The sequence below is a fragment of the Zea mays genome, chromosome 4 (assembly GCF_902167145.1).
Source record: "Zea mays cultivar B73 chromosome 4, Zm-B73-REFERENCE-NAM-5.0, whole genome shotgun sequence".
Lineage (NCBI taxonomy): Eukaryota > Viridiplantae > Streptophyta > Magnoliopsida > Poales > Poaceae > Zea > Zea mays.
The window spans coordinates 249238326-249255941 of record NC_050099.1 but is presented as its reverse complement, the minus strand read 5'-3'; the positions used below and the strand labels follow the sequence as shown (position 1 = coordinate 249255941).

General features: G+C 47.6%; 2 protein-coding genes across 2 annotated transcripts; one reads left to right on the top strand and one right to left on the bottom strand.

Moving 5' to 3' along the window:
* The first annotated feature begins 340 nt into the window (after positions 1–340).
* On the top strand, positions 341–2758 carry LOC103654990 (beta-fructofuranosidase 1). The gene is made up of 3 exons (XM_008681813.3): positions 341–708; positions 799–1539; positions 2082–2758. Exons 1-3 carry the CDS (start codon positions 495–497, stop codon positions 2756–2758), a joined length of 1632 nt encoding a protein of 543 aa, XP_008680035.1. The 5' UTR covers positions 341–494.
* Positions 2759–4164: 1406 nt separating this feature from the next.
* On the bottom strand, positions 4165–4865 carry LOC100272881 (uncharacterized). Its single transcript, NM_001147334.2, has one exon. The coding sequence runs from the start codon at positions 4833–4835 to the stop codon at positions 4260–4262; it is 576 nt and encodes a 191-aa protein (NP_001140806.1). The 5' UTR covers positions 4836–4865; the 3' UTR covers positions 4165–4259.
* Positions 4866–17616: the final 12751 nt, after the last annotated feature.

Below are 17616 nucleotides of genomic sequence, written 5' to 3'. Positions count from 1 at the left end.
GTGTTTTGTTTGTTGCTTTCAAATCGTTACCACGCGCGAGGCAATGAACGTTAGTTTCTGGCGTTACTAGCTACAGTACAAACGAGCATGCATGCAAACATGCCAGCCATGTTCTGGACTTATGACTGTTAGTGGATCGGATCGGATTACAGCCCGGCCCGGCGGAGGTGAGGAGAGGAGAGCGGCGCCACCGATCCGATCCGATCCAATCCAACGAACTACTTATAAAACACAATCCCCCCCCCCCCCCCCCCCCCAAACGCCCGCTCTCCCTCCTCCCATTGATCCTTCTCCACTCGGCAATAATAATGGCGGACACGCAGCCGCCGCCGCTCCCCTACTCGTACGTGCCGCTGCCGGCCGCCGACGCCGCGTCTGCCGACGTTTCCGGCGCCGGCAGCAGGAGGCAGGCCCTCTGCGCGGCGGCGCTCGGGCTCCTCGCCGTGGCCGCGCTCGCCGGCGTCGTCCCCGTCCCCGGCCGCGGCGCGGTGGGAATGCCAGAGACGGCCTCGTCGCCGAGGAGCAGCAGCAGGGGCCCCGAGGCCGGCGTGTCGGAGAAGACGTCCGGCGCATGGGACGGCAGGATCCGTGGCGCGGCGGCGGCGGGCGGCGGCGGGAACGCGTTCCCGTGGAGCAATGCCATGCTGCAGTGGCAGCGCACGGGCTTCCACTTCCAGCCGCAAAAGAACTGGATGAACGACCCCAATGGTACGTACGTACGAGAAACATGTGATCCTCCTCTCAGCTCAGCCTCAGTCACGCACGTGCATGCGATGCATATGATCTATCTCATCGCAGGCCCCGTCTACTACAAGGGCTGGTACCACCTCTTCTACCAGTACAACCCCGACGCCGCCGTCTGGGGCAACAAGATCGCGTGGGGCCACGCCGCGTCCCGCGACCTCGTCCACTGGCGCCACCTCCCGCTGGCCATGGTCCCCGACCACTGGTACGACACCAACGGCGTCTGGACGGGCTCCGCCACCACGCTCCCCGACGGCCGCCTCGCCATGCTCTACACCGGCTCCACCAACGCCTCCGTCCAGGTGCAGTGCCTGGCCGTCCCCGCCGACGACGCCGACCCGCTGCTCACCAACTGGACCAAGTACGAGCGCAACCCGGTGCTGTACCCGCCACGCGGCATCGGGCCCAGGGACTTCCGCGACCCCACCACGGCGTGGCTCGACCCCTCGGACGGCGCCTGGCGCATCGTCATCGGCTCCAAGGACGACCACGACCACGACCACGCGGGCATCGCCGTCGTCTACCGCTCCAGGGACCTCGTGCACTTCGACCTCCTCCCGGGCCTGCTCCACCGCGTCGTAGGCACGGGCATGTGGGAGTGCATCGACTTCTACCCCGTCGCCACCACCGGCGGCGTCGACATGTCCGACACAAGTATCGGCACGAACGACGTCCTGCACGTCATCAAGGCCAGCATGGACGACGACCGCCACGACTACTACGCGCTCGGCAGGTACGACGCGGCCGCCAACGCCTGGACGCCGCTGGACGCCGCCAGGGACGTCGGCCTCGGCCTGCGCTGTTGGGAATAGTCCCACATTGTGTGGTGAGAATGTGATAGCATGGTTTATAAGGTTGAGGGTGCAACCCCTAATAGGCTAGCTTTTTGGGGGAATGTTGGCCCAAGAGACCTAAAAGTCCGCTGCTATACGTGCGGGCGCGTGTGTCGCGGCCCGACAGCCTGAGTGGGCGCGCCGTGTTTGCGGGGGCGGCCCCGACGGACACGCCATGTGTCGGCGGTCCGGTTCCAACAATTGGTATCGGAGCCAGGTTGGCCCAGTGCATTCTCAGACAAATCTCGGCTCACAATGTGTGAGGGGGAGATTGTTGGGAATAGTCCCACATTGTGTGGTGAGAATGTGATAGCATGGTTTATAAGGTTGAGGGTACAACCCCTAATAGGCTAGCTTTTTGGGAGGAATGTTGGCCCAAGAGACCTAAAAGCTCGCTGCTATACGTGCGGGCGCGTGTGTCGCGGCCCGACAGCCTGGGTGGGCGTGCCGTGTGTGCGGGCGGCCCCGACGGACACGCCATGTGTCGGCGGTCCGGTTCCAACATGCGCTACGACTGGGGCAACTTCTACGCGTCCAAGACCTTCTACGACCCGGCCAAGCGCCGCCGCGTGCTGTGGGGGTGGGTCGGCGAGGCCGACTCGGAGCGTGCCGACGTGTCCAAGGGCTGGGCGTCGCTGCAGGGCGTCCCGCGGACGGTGCTGCTGGACACCAAGACGGGCGCCAACCTGCTGCAGTGGCCCGTGGAGGAGGTGGAGACGCTGCGCGCCAACTCCACCGACCTCAGCGGCATCACCGTCGACCACGGCTCCGTGTTCCCGCTCGACCTCCGCCGCGCCACGCAGCTGGACATCGAGGCGGAGTTCCAGCTGGACCGCCGCGCCATCGCCGCGGCGCTGGACGACGACGTGGGCTACAGCTGCAGCACCAGCGGGGGCGCCGCGGCGCGGGGCGCGCTGGGCCCCTTCGGCCTGCTCGTCCTCGCCGACCGCCGCCGCCGCGGCGAGCAGACGGCCGTCTACTTCTACGTGGACGGCTCCCTCGCCACACACTTCTGCCAGGACGAGTCCCGCTCCTCCCGCGCCAACGACGTCGTCGGCAGCGCCGTCCCCGTGCTGGAGGACGAGGCCACGCTCTCGCTGCGGGTGCTCGTCGACCACTCCATCGTCGAGAGCTTCGCGCAGGGCGGAAGGTCCACCGCCACCTCGCGCGTCTATAGCTAGTTATCATTTTGACAAGTACGTAAGGTAGAACGATAATTGTACATGTTACTTGTTGCGCTCTGATGTAAACAAATGGATCCATGTGGGGAGATGGCAAGGAGCAGATACTATGCTTTGCTCTATCAACTCTGCTCCACAAACGGTATTACAGAACAGCTTCACAGAAACTTGTATACTTTCTTGATTATCTAGGCAACGTATGATGTGCAAACTAAGTTTCCATGCAAACCAACTAAGGGCGTCCGCAATGGTTGTCTCAAATAACTAGCTGACTTGGAGCTGAGAGAAAAACAAAAATAGTAATTTGTCTCACCACTGGTACATGGTACCACACTCAGTTTTTTGGAATACATGAAATCTCCTGTCTATTTGCTCGTCACTAACTATTCTTGTTTTCTCCACATTTTATATCCACATAGGAAAGACTAGCTAGTGAAATAGTAGCCATTGAGGACACCCTAACAAAAATCACAAAAAATTCTCAAAAACATATATATATATATATATATATATATATATATATATATATATATATATATATATATATATATATATATACTTTATTGCCTACCCTGTCGATGTATAAAATTTGAAGTCCAAATTCATCGTACGTTAAGAAATACAAAAACGTGAACATTATCTCAGAATGTTCTCTTTTTGTATCTTTTAATATATGATTGATGAATTTAAATTTGAGATTTTATATAGTGGTAGAATAGACAATGAAGAATATCTATAATTTTTTTGTAACTTTTGTTAGTTGGTTTGCACGTTGACAATTATCCCATATAGGCAATTCTAGCTCTTTTTTAGCAAAGTTTGCGCAGCATATACTGTATAAAACCTAGCTACTTGGATTAAAATGATTTAAATTGGGCGGCATATAAATTTGTATGATCGCTAAATCAATTAGACCATGTTCATTGGTGAGAGAGAGAGTACTGCACGTACGGCCCTACGTGGCGCATGAAAATGGCGTTGATGGGCCGGCCGATCCAGCGTGTTCTAGGCTTCTAGCACGCGGCATGAATTGATTGACCAAGCACTACAGTAGTAGTTGTTGTCAAGGAATATTGTTTACGGTACTAAAATAGTTATAAAATTTTAACATTATATATCTATTTAAAGAGGACATATTCTGTGCAATCACTTATTTTGGTGCAAGCGTGCAATCAAATTATCCAGAGCATCCAATCTAGATTCAACGGTTTCATATGGAAGGGGTTAAAAGTAAAATAGGTACTATGTTTTAGGTGGAAGGGGTTAAATATAAAATAACAGTCATCATTAGATCTAGATCGGATGCACCAGATCGCTTGATTGCATGCTTGCACCAGGATAAGTGATTGCATAGGATATATTTTCCCCTATTTAAAAGCCACAAATATTAACATTTTTAAAATCTTGAGCCCAAACCTAAGAGTTATAATTTTATTTCTTCTTCTTGATTTACAGAGGCAGTACAAGCAATGGTAAATAGCAACACTAAAACGGCAATTATTTATTTAGAGTAATTCACTTGCGTGCAGGCTGCGCTGCACGGCCGGCGCGCGGCAGGTCGGGCAGGAGGAGCGGCGGCCCTCCGCGAGCCAGCGCTCGATGCAGCGCGCGTGGAAGCCGTGGCCGCAGGCCGGCATGACGCGCACGGCGTCCCCGTCCGCGAACTCGGCGAGGCAGATGGCGCACTCCGCCGCGGCGCCCGCCAGCTTCGTCCCGGCGGCGGAGTACACCAGCAGGGCGGGCGGCGGCGCGCCGGCGCCTGCAGCTCCACCTCCACGGAGGGCTTCTCAGCCGGCTCGTCCGACGGCAGCACGCCGCTGCCGTTGCCCTGGCCACCACCAGAGCCGGCGCGGCGGCGGCGGCGGCGGCGGCGGAGCAGGTAGCGCACGGCGGCGTTGAGCGCCAGGCCGAGCGCGAGCGCGGCCAGCAGGGCGGCCAGGATGACGGCCATGTTGCTGGCGAAGTCGCCGGCGCCGGAGTAGGGCCCCCAGCGGTTGGCGGCGACGCTGGTGGTGGGCTCAGACCGCCCGTGCTGCTGCTGCTGGTGGTCGGCCTGCCCCTGCGTCGCCATGGCCATGGTGTCGACTCTCGACTGTCTTGCCTAGCTAGCGGATGGAGATGGAGATCCTGTTAATAAAGGGTACTGACTGAGTGACTGCAGTGTACGTACAGTACAGTACTGGGATGTGATGAGAGAGGGTGACGTGGCACGCAGCCTTTTACATGTGGGCTGTTGCACCTTTCCCTAACCGTCTCTGCCTGTCCATTCCTGATTTTCGACTCCAAATTCTATACAGGTTTTAGCAGGTATAAAAACGATAATTTTCTATTCAGTTTAAGGATTTTTACTACAATAGCTCTTTGCAAAATACATAGAAATTTTATAGAAATTAATTCAAAAACACAGAAAAAACGCAGGTTTTAGAAAGTTTTCCTTAAGGCATTGTTCGGTTAATTTCGTTACCCATGGATTGGATGAGATTGGAAAAAATAATAAAAAAAAGTTTTACTTGTTTGTGATTTAAACTCACCCAATTCCGTCCAATCCACATGAATTGCGAGCTAACCGAACAAGCCCTAATTGGCCATTTCCCAGTAGTGCAGCTAAATAACTTGATCATTGTGATTAAAAGATAAAATAACATTCTATGAAAATGAGGAGTGTAGGTTCCTGTAGCAGGTGGCACTAACCGAGATACATCTAGCAACGATACAGTTGCTGTTGTCTGTCGTACGCGTCAGGGAACTGAATGGAGTGTAGGTTCCTGTAGCAGGTGGCACTAACCGAGATACATCTAGCAACGATACAGTTGCTGTTGTCTGTCGTACGCGTCAGGGAACTGAATTTAGGGCCTGTTTGTTTACCCCCATGGATTATATAATCTGGATTATTTTTAGAGGATTATATAATCTGGATTATATAATCTGGATTATATAATCTGAGTAGTCCTGTTTGTTTACCCAGATTATTTGAGTTGTTAATAGGATTCTTTTGTATGAGGAAGACAAGAATGCCCTCTATATTTGTACTAGGTTGAAACTCATATATGAAAAAAAAAATAATTCAATTGACATTGGCAAATATTGCATTAGCAATATTATCACGGAAGACATTCATGTCACCTTCTTCATCTCCAAATTGACTAGTACTAGGTGCAAAAACGATTCGGTGGATTATAATGGCAATGGTGGGTAATTTCTAGGAAACTTGAAAGGGTAGTGGGGGAAGTGGGAAAAAAATAATCTGAAATAAGCACCTCCTCACTTGCTTATGGATTATCATAATCCAAGGGGTTAGATTATATAATCTGGGCAAATAAGCTGGACTGTTTGTTTGCCTCTTAGAATTATTTAATCCAGATTATATAATCTGGGGGTAAACAAACAGGCCCTTAAAAGCCAACGCCAATGTGTGGTACAGTGTGTAGCACAGTGCAGTAGTTATCAACGGAATTAATGACGATAATTCTACCACTATATCAAATTCAAATATCTTATCTTCTGAACATTATTATATAGCAGAGTATGCAAGAATCAAATTTGTAAGTAGACTATACAAACCCGTGTTATAAAACTGCATATTAATTGAAATGAAAGCTGATAGCTCATTCATCAAAAAAGAAACATGTAATAAAGCTGACGTGATACTTAAGAATCTCTATCTATACTCTTCTTTACTCATGTAAAGCATATTTTTTATAGTTTCCATCTTCGTTTCCTTTTGCAAAAAAAAAGTCTTTAAACTTTATTCTAATCTAGCTAACCCCAGTCAAACACGTGTGTCGTACATCACGTGCAAATGGCGTAGGTCTATTCATCTCCTCCGCTTCTCGCATATCAGTGGGTTGTTATCCCATAGGTGGGTCTTCAAAAAACATTGGAGCTCAACACAACAGAAAGTCACATACAATGTAGTGTTCCCACGACGTACCACATCGCTGTTTGAAGGAGGACAAACGAGCTATGAAAAACGGGACCAAACTCCTTTTTAACTCGTGCATTTTTGGACTATCCGGTATGTTGGACAATATGTTCATTTTTTGATACTAACTTTATTTTATACCACACTGTTTTACACGGTCACTGTACTAGTTATTATTATCTTTACTGCTCTATTAAGAAGGGAGTGTCAGCGTCCACAGCTAAGCTGCCCCCGCCTCCTTCCGCGCGTGCCCCCGCCTCCCCCCAGTCCGCCCATGCCGCGAGCAACCGCCTCCCCCCAGTCCGCCCACGCCGCGAGCCCCTGCCTCCCCCGCGCATGCCCCCGCCTCCCCCCAGTCCGCCCACGCCGCGAGGCCCCGCGCCGCCGTGATTCCCTCCCCACGCTCGCCGCTTCCGCAGTGACCGTACCCCTCTCCCCCCTCCGCGACCGCGACTGCCGCCGCCCCCACGCAACAGCCACCGTCCAGCTCCCTCCTTGTCCTCCATTTGTGACCGCACAATCTCCAAGAAATAGATCACGACAGGCCACCGCTCGCGATGGGGTGCTCGTGGCTGTGAACGAACGCCAACTTGCAGAACAGGTGCCGCCACCAGGGCCCTTCGATTCAGTCCTCGGCGCCGGTTCCAAGACTTGTCAGGTGATACTGTCCTCCTCCTTCACCGATTAAGTTCAAATATTTCATTTCCCCCTCGGTTTTGTGGCTGGATGAACCCTAAATTCATTGGATCCAAGTATATCAAGGCGTTTTTATGATGTATTGAGTAGATCTGCTTTCAAGGTTTAGGTCTGATGGCCTCTGCTATTTCTATGTCGAATTGTAACTTTTTGCCATTCTATTATAATAAATATGTTGCCAAAGTCTTTCAGGTTCATTAGTATCTGCGACAAGATGTATGAACTTGTAGTATGTTTATTATTAATGGTCTTGTGCCAAAGTGCTGGGTTGGTGTCTACTATGAATGGTTTTGTGCTCAGACTTCTCATGAACTAACTCCTGCTATTTTCACTCAAAATAACCACCATTCTGAAGGAAACAGAAACATCAACTGATTGCTGCTATTTTTAGGCTGCTATTTTTAAGCTACCATTTGCATTCAATTTGGGTCAACATTATGAACTGACAGCAAAACATAGCTGCTATTGTCAGGCTGCTATTTTGAAGCAATTTTAGCCACCAATGTAAAATGTCTGCTGCTTGATTTTGCATTGTTTAGTTGTGTTGTGTCTGATACAATCATGCCTCACAATAATTCAATGTAACATGAAAACATGTGTTTCAGCTGTAGTGGATTATCAGTCTTTGAAACATCACTGTTTCTTTGTCCCATTAATCTTCTAGAAACCAATTTTAAAGAGCATTTGTTGGGGTGGGTGTGTTTCTAGAATTCAGTGCCGATTTAAGAGTTGCATGACATAACAATTTGTATAAAGTCAAGACAGACCTTTGAAGTGTAATGATTCTTATGCATCTTCAATGTACACTCTGTTTGAACATGGTTCTTTGGTATTTTTCTCATGAACTAATGGAGTTCTTGTATGAAGCCTTTAATTCTCAATTGCTCATATTTCCAATTTAACTAAGTATCTAGACCAATTAGTCTATATATGTTACTATTTATTTTCTTTAGGAACGTGCTGCCGGTGCGCTTGCAAACCTGGCTGCTGACGACAAATGTAGCTTGGAAGTTGCAAAGGCTGGTGGTAGCAGGACTCCTAGCCACCCTGAAAATTTTGAAACACATGGTCTTGAAGTCACCACCGGTTGCCAGCTGAAACATTGAATGAAGCGGCCTCTCTTGATGGTCACTGGGGCCTTAGAAAATTGATTGCTTTTTATAATGACAACCACATATCAATTGATGGTAATACATATATTGCATTCACTGAAGATGTGCTTGCACGATATCTATACTACTCTATTAAGCATTTAGTGTCAGCGTCCACAACTAAATGACCCCGCCTTGCCCCCGCCCGCACACCCGTGCTACGCCACCGTAGCCGCTAATGGCGCCCAGCAGCCGACTGCCCCCGACGATGGCGCCCAGCAGCCGACCCCACTCACAGCTTGCAGCCGCGCCCATGACCAGCACGCCAAGCGTGAATCTCGCCCAACTCCGAGCAACCACACTCCCAGCAGGCTCGCTAACGTGCAGTTGTTGTGGCTTGCAGGGGAAGGGTACGGGCAGCTTCAGCAAGCGCCGGAACAAGACGCACACGTTGTGCATCCGCTGCGGCCGCCGCAGCTTCCACCTCCAGAAGAGCACCTGCTCCTCCTGCGGTTACCCTGCTGCCCGCATCCGCAACTGTAAGATCTGCCTCCCCGCTTTCTTCCTCTCCCTCTCTCTTCGTCCGTCTTCCCCGCTGCTAGATCTAGAAACTGCAACAATATGATGGGATTATTCTCCTGTGATTCCCTCGTTTTAAGTCTCTCATGACCCCACCACATTTTTCTGATTTTCTTTGCATTCTGTTTGTTTATCTTTTTATACAAGGTGTAAATCTTGCATAGGGTGCAGATGATTTTGATTGCTTCGTTCCGGGAGGAATATATTTGCATGATATTGTTTTGGATACTTTGAGCATATTAGCGGGCCTATTCCATCTATGTGTTTTTCTGCTCTCATAGTTGCCGAAACTATGCTGTATGAATCAACAACTGTCCTAATTGAATTATTTGGTACTACTCGTTACCAGCATTACTTTCAGCAAGAAACATATCAAAGAGTTATCAATGTGTTGACAAAAAAAATCTTATCTTAGTTTATCAGAAACTTGATCTATAATTCCTGAAAAGTTAACACCTTTTTTATTATGCTATTTTGATCAAAACAAAACTGTAGTTTATGTTCTAGATACGAACTTCAGCCTTTAATAGACATTGTAGCTTATTTTATGTGCTATAAACTTTATTTTTGTACCAAGATCTAAATCAGCCTCAAACCTTATCAACCAGTGGCCCCAAGTTTGAATTTGCTGCCGATGTCCTGTCATCTTGCCAAGTCCTTGTTTAACAGTTTTCGAGTTTAATGTTTCATTGGTTGTGGTTTGAAATTTTGCGTAGCAACTGCCTTCAAACCTTCAATAAAAGTTGTGGAACCTCTAGAGAAACTAACTTGCAAATCAAACCCCACCTTGTTTGGACCAGTTTTGGCTTTCAAAATCAACTTCAAAAACAGCAAAGTTCAATGTTTAGCTGCACTTGGTCTGAACTTTCTGAAACTTGCTTCAGTTTGTTTTACCCAACATTAGAGACCTGGTTCACCCAAACCAAGCCGACCTGGACCTTAAACCTTTAAGCAATGTTGTTGTAACCGTAAAGCTCTACAAACTTTAGTAAGGCACCTTGGTATTTTCATGGCTGTTTAGCAAGTTTTGGAAAGAGAAAACACGGGTTTAGCCAGTTTCGGGCGTTTTTTACGGAGTAACCGTGAGCCTGTGTCTAGCAGGTTACCCATAACCTTCCCAAAACACTGTTTGCACTGTAGATTATACTTTCACATAGTAAAATTTGAAATAGGAATTAGAATGTGAGAAGGAATGGGTAAGCTTCTAGAGACAGTCTAAGGCTGATGATGCCTTCTCGTAAGAGGATGAGACCGGGACTAATTTTTCATTATCCTATTCGATAAAAAACAAGTTTTCATAGTCAATAAATCCAGAATAGTCAGCATTTGAAACTATAATTATCTAACAATTGTTGTCTATAGTTTTTTCTATATCATGTCCAGCGATAGTTTGGTAGTCCATTCCAGTCATTTCTATTTGCTTGTTATCATACCAAGAAAGCTTCTTAATTATTACAGTTGGTTGTTCGTTTCAGATTCTATTTATGTGTGTTCTATATATTTGTTACCCTTGTTTGTTTTGTTTGATAAAGCTATATCCGTTTAACTGGATGAGCGCATATAAAAGTACTACCGATTGTCTACCCTCTTTCAGTGTTGTTTATGTGCTCATGTTTTGTAGGGCACTCTTCTTATTATGGATCAGATAGGATACAATGATGGTCGCACACCATTCACAGACATCTCAAACACCATCATTACAGGTATAAAGCTTATTACATGCGTGTTGAAACGTATTAAGTACGAACACTAATCCACAAAGTTGCATTGTAGGTAATCAAAATGAATCGAACTCGCTTGGACCAATTGTCGATGCTAAGGAACGTAAGAGGCAAAGGGATAGGGAAAGATATGCTGCGATGACTGTTGAAGAAAAGAATGAGAAAAATAGGAAGCGTCGTGAAGCACGTCAACGAAATAAAGGACTATCGATAGAGCCACTCTCATCCAGAGGTGATGAAAAGTTAATTTTTTAATTGCTATACCTACATGTGTGTACTATACAAAGTTGATGTGTTGCCTTTTGTAAATGGGTGATATATGAAGAAGACGTTAATACAGACCAGGCATGTGAGGTGGTTAGCTTTCCAGATGACTGTAGCACCATTGATTTCACAAATTTGTCAACACAAGACATTGCAGGTATAAGAATCACAATTTTTGTCACATTTGCACTATCTACTATGTTAACTCTTTACTTATGCTAAAATGCTAAATGTAGATGGAGACGGACAAGTAAATCTGGATCCAGACGATGACAGCGATTGGTTGCATAGGAATGAGACATTCCAGGCAAACAACATTGTCACAAGTAAAGACCTTCTAACACCAGGTACATGATTGTTCGCTTGGCTAAATATGCAAAAAATAGCAGGTTTCAAATCATTAAACGTAGACATGCCTTATTCCAGGTTGTGTGCATGAAACTGTTGATAACATACCTAAGCATACTATGAAAAGGGCCGCCTACTTTAGCGAGCGGTACAAAAACATGACTCCCGTCGAGAGGGAGTCTAGACGTGTACGCCTTAGGTTGTATAATAAGACACCAAGACGGAAAGATGCTAACAAAGAGTGCAGCAGAAAACGTAGAGCACTGCGGGCTAACACTTTGAATCAGGAGTCCATCGCCATGGAGGACCCAGTATATACCCCTGAGGTTGTACGTCCTACAACATATGGAATTGAACCATATAGATCCTCAGTTACCACTTGCGACTGGGTTATCCCTAAATTCGTCATGACACCTTTCCTACCAACTTCAACACGTACTAAGAACATCCTTAGTCCGACTAAACGTGTGAGTGCAGGCATGGTTAAACAAGGAGTAGACCATACACATACGAAGCCAAAGTTCATTTCCAATGGTACTTGTTAAAAATCTTTGTTCACATTACATATTTTCCGCACCCTAGATGCCCTTGTCTTTTACGCGGCTCATATTTTCACGATTCAGGTGATGATGATGAGGGTGTCATATTCGAAGAGGATGAGGATGATGATGAGAACGATGGATACCTATTCGCTGGGCAATGTGCGTACCTCAATTTGTATTATGATACCACGACTTATATAACTACACGTGTCTTAATCGTTGTTTTCCAAAAAAATATTAGATGATGAGACCGACGAGGACATCGAGATCGACGGTACTCAAGATGAATCTACTGCCACTGATTTGCCTGACCTGTACGACAAAGTGTATAGTAACGTGCCTGAAGAAACACATATGATGAAGTCTGTCCCCAAATGCGGTTATTGCACTGCGAAGAAGTTTGAGTATGAGCCACCTGGGTTTTGTTGTCGTGGTGGGAAGGTTGAGCTAGCCCCACTGGAGACCCCTCCCCAGCTCCGGAGGTTGTGGGATAGTACAGACTCTGATGCTAGACACTTTCGTGATAGCATTAGGTTTTTTAATGGCCATTTCTCTTTCACTTCACTGTATTGTTGCCTCGATAGTATGACAACTAATGTGAGGGATTCTGGTATATACACGTTTCGGGCACAAGGCATGATGTACCACAATATCAAGTCATTTGGTAGGGAAGGTGGGGCGGAGCATAAACACCTTGAGCTTTACTTTTACGATGATGATCCCAATCTCGAGCATCGATATCGTAAGTGCCGAGAAGAATGTCAACAGAAAGACAAAGATGTTATTAAACAATTAGTTGGCATACTCCGTGGAAACCCGTACTCTGAGCACCTTAGGAGCATGGGCCATGTTGAGAACCTTGATGACTATCGTATCACACTGAACCTTGACCAGACGTTGAACCAAAAGACATATAACATGCCTCTCACTTCAGAGGTCGCTGCTGTCTGGATCGAGGGGAGCGAACGGCGAGGCCAGTTTAGCAAGAGTGTTATGCTACATGGGAAGGATAGGTCAAGCCACGGCATCCGCTCATACCATGGATGCTATGATGCACTATCGTATCCACTGTTCTTCCCTAGAGGTGAACTTGGATGGCATGCAAACATACCAAAGGTCGGTGTATCCATGGGCGAAGTGGATGCATACCGTGCGACGCATAGGGCAAGTAATGCAAACGATGAAGATGCAGGTTAGTTGTTTCTTTGATATTTCTTACATAACCCATTGTTAACTATCCTTTCAACATCACAAAATGATCAATCCTTACGTATGCAGAATCTCCTAATCATCTATGTGTGTCCGTACGTGACTATTACTGCTACAAATTCCAGATTCGTCCAGGGATATTCAATCCAATACTCTATGGTAAGCGGCTTTTCCAGCAGTTCGCAGTCGACACGTACATCAAGATTGAGAGCTCCCGTTTAGATTTCATACGTAAGAACCAGGACCGGTTACGGGCTGACCTGTACCAGGGCTTGGTTGATAGTATGTTAGATGGAGACATAAGAGTAGAAAAGGTTGGGAAGCGAACTGTGTTGTCACCGTCGTTTATTGGTGGTACTCGTGACATGCGACGTCGGTATATGGATGCTATGGCACTGGTCCGGAAGTTTGGGAAACCAGACATCTTTCTTACCATGACATGTAACCCCAACTGGGATGAGATAAGGACAGAGCTTCTCCCTGGGCAGACACCGCAAGATCGTCCGGATCTTGTAGTGCGTGTCTTTCACGCGAAGCTACAAGAGTTAAAGCATAGGCTGACTAAACATGATATTCTCGGTAAGGTCCGGGCCTACATCTATGTCGTGGAGTTTCAGAAGCGAGGTTTGCCCCATGCCCATTTTCTACTAATCATGCAGAGGAAGTACAAGCTCACGTGCCCTGAGCAGTATGATCTTTTGATCTCAGCCGAGATCCCAGACAAAAAGTACCCTGAACTACGAAAGATGGTTATCAAGCATATGATGCATGGCCCGTGCGGATCGCTAAATCCTAACTGCCCATGCACTAAGGGTCGTGCATCGTGCAAGAATCATTACCCCCGGCCTTTCTGTGGCGCAACTTTGCAAGGGAAGGATTCATATCCTATTTACAGACGTCGTGATGATGGGCGTAAGGAAAAGGTTCGAGGATACGAATTGGACAATAGATGGGTTGTCCCTTACAACCCTTACCTCCTTCGGCTCTTCAACTGTCACATCAATGTTGAGGCGTGCGGGAGCATCAAGGCTGTTAAATACTTGTTCAAGTACATATACAAAGGCCATGATCGTGCGTCTGTTGTTATGAGAGATGCGAGCAAGGCAGATGATGATGTAGATGAGATCAAGCAGTACAGAGATGCAAGGTGGGTGACCCCTCCAGAGGCCTTATGGAGGATATACGGCTTTGAGCTTAGTCAGAACTCTCCACCTGTGATGCAGTTGCAGCTCCATCTTCCAAACATGCACATGGTGGCATTTCACGAGCGCCAAATGGTCGAGCGAGTCGTCCACCGTCCAGGTGCTGATAGGTCAATGCTCACAGCATATTTTGAGACAAATAGGCTACATGAGGAGGCTCGGGGCATCCTATATCGTGACTTCCCTGAGTGGTTGAAAGGGAATTAGGCTTACACCTAGTCCCTAATTAATTTTGGTGGTTGAATCACCCAACACAAACAATGGGACTAACTAGTTTGCTCTAGATTATATGTAATACAGGTGCCAAAGGTTCATCTATAACTATACTAAATCGACTGTCCGGAATACCGTAGATTATTCCGGACAGGAGAAGCTTTTTGGAAAAACAGGCCAAGCGCGGACCGTCCGGGCCCTTGCGGCGGACCGTCCGCGACACAAGGATGTCTCTCGGACAGAACCAATGCAAAAATACAAGTTTCCACTACGGACTGTCCGGAGGAAAAGCTAAGACCGTCCGAGCCCTCGCGCGGACCGTCCGGCCTCAGGCGCGGACCGTCCGGTCGGTAAGAAACCAAAAAACCCGAAGGTAACGGGTTCGGAAAAATGAATTATAGGGGGCCTCGCGAACCGTCCGGGGTACACGACCGGACCGTCCGCGACTGGCTCTGTCTGACATCTGACGACGCATTAAATGCAATATAGCCGTTGATATAGCCGTTACTGCTGACCGTTGCATTTTCAGCCGTTGATCTACAGGGGCGGACCGTCCGGACCTGGCTCGCGGACCGTCCGCGCTCAGCAGAATGGCCCAACGGCTAGGAAGTGGTTGGTGGCTATAAATACAACCCCAACCACCTCCATTCAACACATCCAAGTATTCCAACCTTCAACATTCAATACAAGAGCTAGCAATCCATTCCAAGACACATTCAAAGCCTCCATCTCTCCAAGTTTCACTATTGAGATAAGAGATCATTAGTGATCCGTGTGTCATTTGTCGCTCTTGTTGCTTGGCTTCTTTTTTCGTGCTTTCTTGATTCTCTCATTGCAATCAAACTCACTTGTAATTGAGGCAAGAGACACCAATCTTGTGGTGGTCCTTGCGGGAACTTTGTGTTCCAAGTGATTGAGAAGAGAAAGCTCACTCGATCCGTGGATCGTTTGAGAGAGGGAAGGGTTGAAAGAGACCCGGCCTTTGTGGCCTCCTCAACGGGGAGTAGGTTTGCAAGAACCGAACCTCGGTAAAACAAATCTCCGTGTCTCACTTGCTCATTCGCTTGGGATTTGTTTTGCGCCCTCTCCCGCGGACTCGTTTCTTTATTACTAACGCTAACCCCGGCTTGTAGTTGTGTTTATATTTGTAAATTTCAGTTTCGCCCTATTCACCCCCCCTCTAGGCGACTATCAATTGGTATCAGAGCCCGGTGCTTCATTAGAGCCTAACCGCTCGAAGTGATGTCGGGAGATCACGCCAAGAAGGAGATGGAGACCGGCGAAAAGCCCACTACAAGCCATGGGAGCACTTCATCGGAAGAGTCCCGCACCAAGAGGAAGGAAAAGAAGAAGGACTCCTCCAAACGGAAGGAGAAAAAGTCTTCCTCCTCTCACCACAAAGAGAAGAAGGAAAAGTCTTCTTCTCACAAGCCGCATCGGAGAGGAGACAAGCACAAAAGGATGAGGAAGGTGGTCTACTACGAGACCGACACTTCATCAACATCGACCTCCGACTCCGATGCGCCCTCCGTCACTTCTAAGCGCCAAGAGCGCAAGAAGTATAGTAAGATCCCCCTACGCTACCCTCGCATTTCCAAACATACACCTTTACTTTCCGTCCCATTAGGCAAACCACCAACTTTTGATGGTGAAGATTACGCTAGGTGGAGCGATTTAATGCGATTTCATCTAACCTCGCTCCACAAAAGCATATGGGATGTTGTTGAGTTTGGTGCGCAGGTACCATCCGTAGGGGATGAGAACTATGATGAGGATGAGGTGGCCCAAATCGAGCACTTCAACTCTCAAGCAACAACAATACTCCTAGCCTCTTTGAGTAGAGAGGAGTATAACAAAGTTCAAGGGTTGAAGAACGCAAAGGAGATTTGGGATTTACTCAAGACCGCGCATGAAGGTGATGAGCTCACCAAGATCACCAAGCGGGAAACGATTGAGGGGGAGCTCGGTCGGTTCCGGCTTCGCAAAGGGGAGGAGCCACAACACATGTACAATCGGCTCAAGACCTTGGTGAACCAAGCGCGCAACCTCGGGAGCATAAAGTGGGATGACCACGAGGTGGTTAAGGTTATTCTAAGATCACTTATTTTCCTTAACCCTACTCAAGTTCAATTAATTCGTGGTAATCCTAGATATACTAAAATGACCCCCGAGGAAGTTATCGGGAATTTTGTAAGTTTTGAGTGCATGATCGAAGGCTCGAGGAAGATCAATGAGCTTGATGATGCCACCACATCCGAAGCTCAACCCGTTGCATTCAAGGCAACGGAGGAGAAGAAGGAGGAGTCTACACCAAGTCGACAACCCATAGACGCCTCCAAGCTCGACAATGAGGAAATGGCGCTCGTCATCAAGAGCTTCCGCCAAATCCTCAAGCAAAGGAGGGGGAAGGATTACAAGTCCCGCTCCAAGAAGGTTTGCTACAAGTGTGGTAAGCCTGGTCATTTTATTGCTAAATGTCCTATATCTAGTGACAGTGACCGAGGCGACGACAAGAAGGGGAGAAGAAAGGAGAAGAAGAGGTATTACAAGAAGAAGGGCGGCGATGCCCATGTTTGTCGCGAGTGGGACTCCGACGAGAGCTCAAGCGACTCCTCCGACGACGAGGACGCCGCCAACATCGCCGTCACCAAGGGGCTTCTCTTCCCCAACGTCGGCCACAAGTGCCTCATGGCAAAGGACGGCAAAAAGAAGGTTAAATCTAAATCCTCCACTAAATATGAATCCTCTAGTGATGACAATGCTAGTGATGAGGAAGATAATTTGCGTTCCCTTTTTGCCGACCTTAACATAGCTCAAAAGGAAAAATTAAATGAATTGGTTAGTGCTATTCATGAAAAGGATGACCTTTTGGATTCCCAAGAGGATTGTCTAATTAAAGAAAACAAAAAACATGTTAAAGTTAAAAAGGCTTATGCTCTAGAAATTGAGAAATGTGAAAAATTATCTAGTGAGCTAAGCACTTGCCGTGAGATGATTGACAACCTTAGACATGAAAATGCTAGTTTAAATGCTAAGGTTGATTCACATGTTCGTAATGTTTCAATTCCCAA

Excerpts from the sequence above, each read along its gene's own strand:
- LOC103654990 (XM_008681813.3), top strand. The coding sequence starts at position 495 with ATGCCAGAGACGGCCTCGTCGCCGAGGAGCAGCAGCAGGGGCCCCGAG. Across the intron at positions 709-798 it reads CTGGATGAACGACCCCAATG|GCCCCGTCTACTACAAGGGC; the intron begins GTACGTACGTAC and ends ATCTCATCGCAG. Across the intron at positions 1,540-2,081 it reads CAGGGACGTCGGCCTCGGCC|TGCGCTACGACTGGGGCAAC; the intron begins TGCGCTGTTGGG and ends CCGGTTCCAACA.
- LOC100272881 (NM_001147334.2), bottom strand. The coding sequence starts at position 4,835 with ATGGCCATGGCGACGCAGGGGCAGGCCGACCACCAGCAGCAGCAGCAC.